Source organism: Ursus maritimus (genome assembly GCF_017311325.1).
Source record: "Ursus maritimus isolate PB19 chromosome X unlocalized genomic scaffold, ASM1731132v1 scaffold_X1, whole genome shotgun sequence".
Taxonomy (NCBI): domain Eukaryota; kingdom Metazoa; phylum Chordata; class Mammalia; order Carnivora; family Ursidae; genus Ursus; species Ursus maritimus.
The window spans coordinates 46,662,637-46,665,519 of NW_024423319.1; the positions used below are offsets into that span (position 1 = coordinate 46,662,637).

At 47.1% G+C, this 2,883-nt stretch overlaps 1 protein-coding gene across 2 annotated transcripts in view; it reads left to right on the forward strand.

Moving 5' to 3' along the window:
* The window catches only part of TSPAN6 (tetraspanin 6), a 4,016-nt gene extending 1,311 nt beyond the window's left edge, over positions 1-2,705 (forward strand). The window contains exons 1-2 of one of the 2 annotated variants that reach the window (XM_040620640.1): positions 1,228-1,498; positions 2,481-2,705. In XM_040620640.1, coding sequence (XP_040476574.1) covers positions 1,412-1,498; positions 2,481-2,690 — 297 coding nt within the window. In that variant the 5' untranslated portion in view covers positions 1,228-1,411 and the 3' untranslated portion in view covers positions 2,691-2,705. Of the gene's footprint in view, positions 1-1,227; positions 1,499-2,480 lie in introns of those variants that run through there. The other variant, XM_040620664.1, reaches the window with a different exon arrangement.
* The last annotated feature ends 178 nt before the right edge of the window (positions 2,706-2,883 follow it).

The window sequence follows — 2,883 nt, forward strand, 5'->3', positions numbered from 1 at the left end:
ATTTGTATTTAATTTATTTTGTAAATGTGTTTTGAACCTGACTAGATAAAAAAAGACCTCCCTATTCCGAGGTTCCTATAAAAAGTAAATGACCTATTTAAATTGAGGGCAAATTGAATGGCTCATTTGGTCACTCTTGAAGCCAAAAAGGTGCCAGAAAGCAGAAAACAGTGAGTATATATAATGTCTAGGCTCATTTCTTTTCTCCTCTGTAACTATAGGCATAGAATTAACCCGTTTTTATATCTATAGCTCAAATATCTGCACTTATTCTTGTGTGCTGAGCAAAGCGCATGCACATGCATCCTTTATGAAATAGAGACATCCCATTTCACAGATGTATCAAAGAACTTTAAACACCCTTTAAGGCTCTGCTGATTTGCATAATCCAAATTTTCTAGGCCTTTCAACTATCCAGAGACTTGTCTTTACATGTAACCATTCCTAAAGTTAAGCCCCAAACAAAAAAATGCCTCAGCTTTTATCACCAGTGTTTAGGAGACCGTGAAAAGGGCTGTTTTTTAATCCCACTTTACCCCTAAGATTGACTCAGGGCTGCCTCTGGACATGTGGGACAGAAAACTTTTTGGTGATTCATTCCCATTCCATAAGCAGTTTAACTCCTTAGGAACACGTCTTAAGTTCTAGGAAGATCTAAGCAATTGGGAGAATTTTAGGGGAATGGACAGACACTCCACAACCCAATACCAGATGTAGCTTGTGTTTAACAGGGGAGGGGATTGAAAAGCACAGTGATCTCTAGTTTTGGCTTTGCTCTTAGCTGTGTAACTTTAGACTTCAGCCTCCTAGAAAAAGAAATCAGCCTAATTCCCCCACTCGGGTAGATTTCACTTTTCCTCAGTTTTTGTCTAAAAACCGATGACTGTACGTGTCGCTTTGCAATCTGCTTTGTTTCTCTTTGGAAATATGCTTCTTGGGGGTATTTAGCCGTGTAATAAAATTTTCTTCGGTCACTTTTAACCTCTTTTCATTCCTTTCTTTCCCTCTAGGGCACCAGGGGCCCGCGAGGCCGAATCTCAAAGCGCTGCTGGCGCTACTCGTGATAGAACAATATGATCAAGTTATAAGGGCGGAGGGGGGAGGCGGGGGGCGGGAAAGATTCAGAGAGAAAATGAAGAAAGCTCCGCTTGAAGATCTAAGGAATTTCCGGCACTAGAACCTTTGCATACAGTTTTCGGTAACTTGCAGCAGGGGGCGCTCGGAAATTGTCGTCACTTTCCGGCGAGCCTCCCAAGACTTTACCCTCTAGAAAATTGTACAGTGTTTCCGGCTTTTCTCAGTTGTAGACGCTCGTGAGTTTCCGGCAGTTTCCGGGGAGACTCGGGGACGCTGCGTCTCTCTCGCTCCGCTCCGAGTGCCCGGTGCGGCGGGGCAGGGTCTTGGGCTAGTCATGGCGTCCCCGTCTCGGAGACTACAGACCAAACCAGTCATTACTTGTTTCAAGAGCGTCCTCTTGATCTACACTTTCATCTTCTGGGTGAGAGCTGGAGGAGCCCGGGGACGGGAGGGGATCCTGGGCTTGGTTGGGGGGTGTGACCCTGAGCAGAGGGCGCTCATGTCGGGGGCGAGGAGGGAGGCCGGGGTGGGGAGGGAGGCGCGGGTGCGGTTTGGGAAGCGGTAGCTGCTGGGACCCCGACGCGGGCATGAGGTTGCTGGGGCTCGAGCTCCGGCCTCTTGCGCCGGGGTCAGGGTCCCGGAGGATGGCCGCCAATAGGCTGTGCCGGGACACAGATGTGCTTAGGGTTCGAATTCGATGCGGGGGACGAGGAAGGCAGAGCTTGCAGAGGGTGTCCCCGGACCGTTGAGAGAGGCGAGGCTTGCCCCGCCCCTCTGAGGGTTCACCCGCATAATAGTCTCTTTCTTTTCACTGCTTCATAAAGAGGGGAGTATTTCGCAGGTAAGCATGGTAATGACTGCGCTCCCGCCAACCTATCCCCGGGCTTGCTTTGGTGTACTGTCCCTTTGTACGCTTTGCTCATCTCTGAACTGGGGTGGGGAGAAGGGGGAAGTTTCTGGAACTCATAGAGACACTTTTTTCCCTCCTCCAGGAAGGTTTTCTTCCTATGGCGGGAGTAAAGCAGTTAAATAAGTTGTTGTCCCTAGGACAGATATGCCATGGACTTCGGCTTATACCAAAAACAAAACAAAACCAAACCTGAAAAACCCAACAAAAAGAAACAGATGAAGTTTAAGAGTTTTGTTAAGATGTCTTCTCTAGCTGCCCCCTGGTTTTGCCCTGGCTGCCTGGGCTACCTAGTGATCCAGCGTGGATTTATCAAGGCGTGTCCTTAAGTGCAGATCTCCTTCCTACTCCCTGTCTCCCATAACCCAGCCACAGCTCTGTGGCCACAGACTGCTAAGTCACTACACCTGTTGTTTCTTAAATACCTGGTGGTTTGTGGTTTGAAGGTGTTGCGGTATACAGTGTATAACTTTCTGTTCTCTGATTTCCCACATAGATCACTGGTGTTATCCTTCTTGCCGTTGGTATTTGGGGCAAGGTGAGCCTGGAGAATTATTTTTCCCTTTTGAATGAGAAGGCCACCAATGTACCCTTCGTGCTCATTGGTACTGGTACTGTCATTATTCTCTTGGGCACCTTTGGCTGTTTTGCTACCTGCCGAGCTTCTGCATGGATGCTAAAACTGGTGAGTCCTTATTTTCCTTAGAATTGATTCTTGATTTTAGAAAAGTCTTACATGTTGTTGGCTTTGTTTCTTGAAACTGGCCATGGCCCTTTATGATTTCTCCTCTTTCTTCGCAAGTAACATTTCTGCTGTCAGTTCCCACTTTTGTTGTGTTTTCCTTGTCCTTTTTAATAAAAACATGCTCAACTGATTGAGCAGACTATTTTTTTTTCGT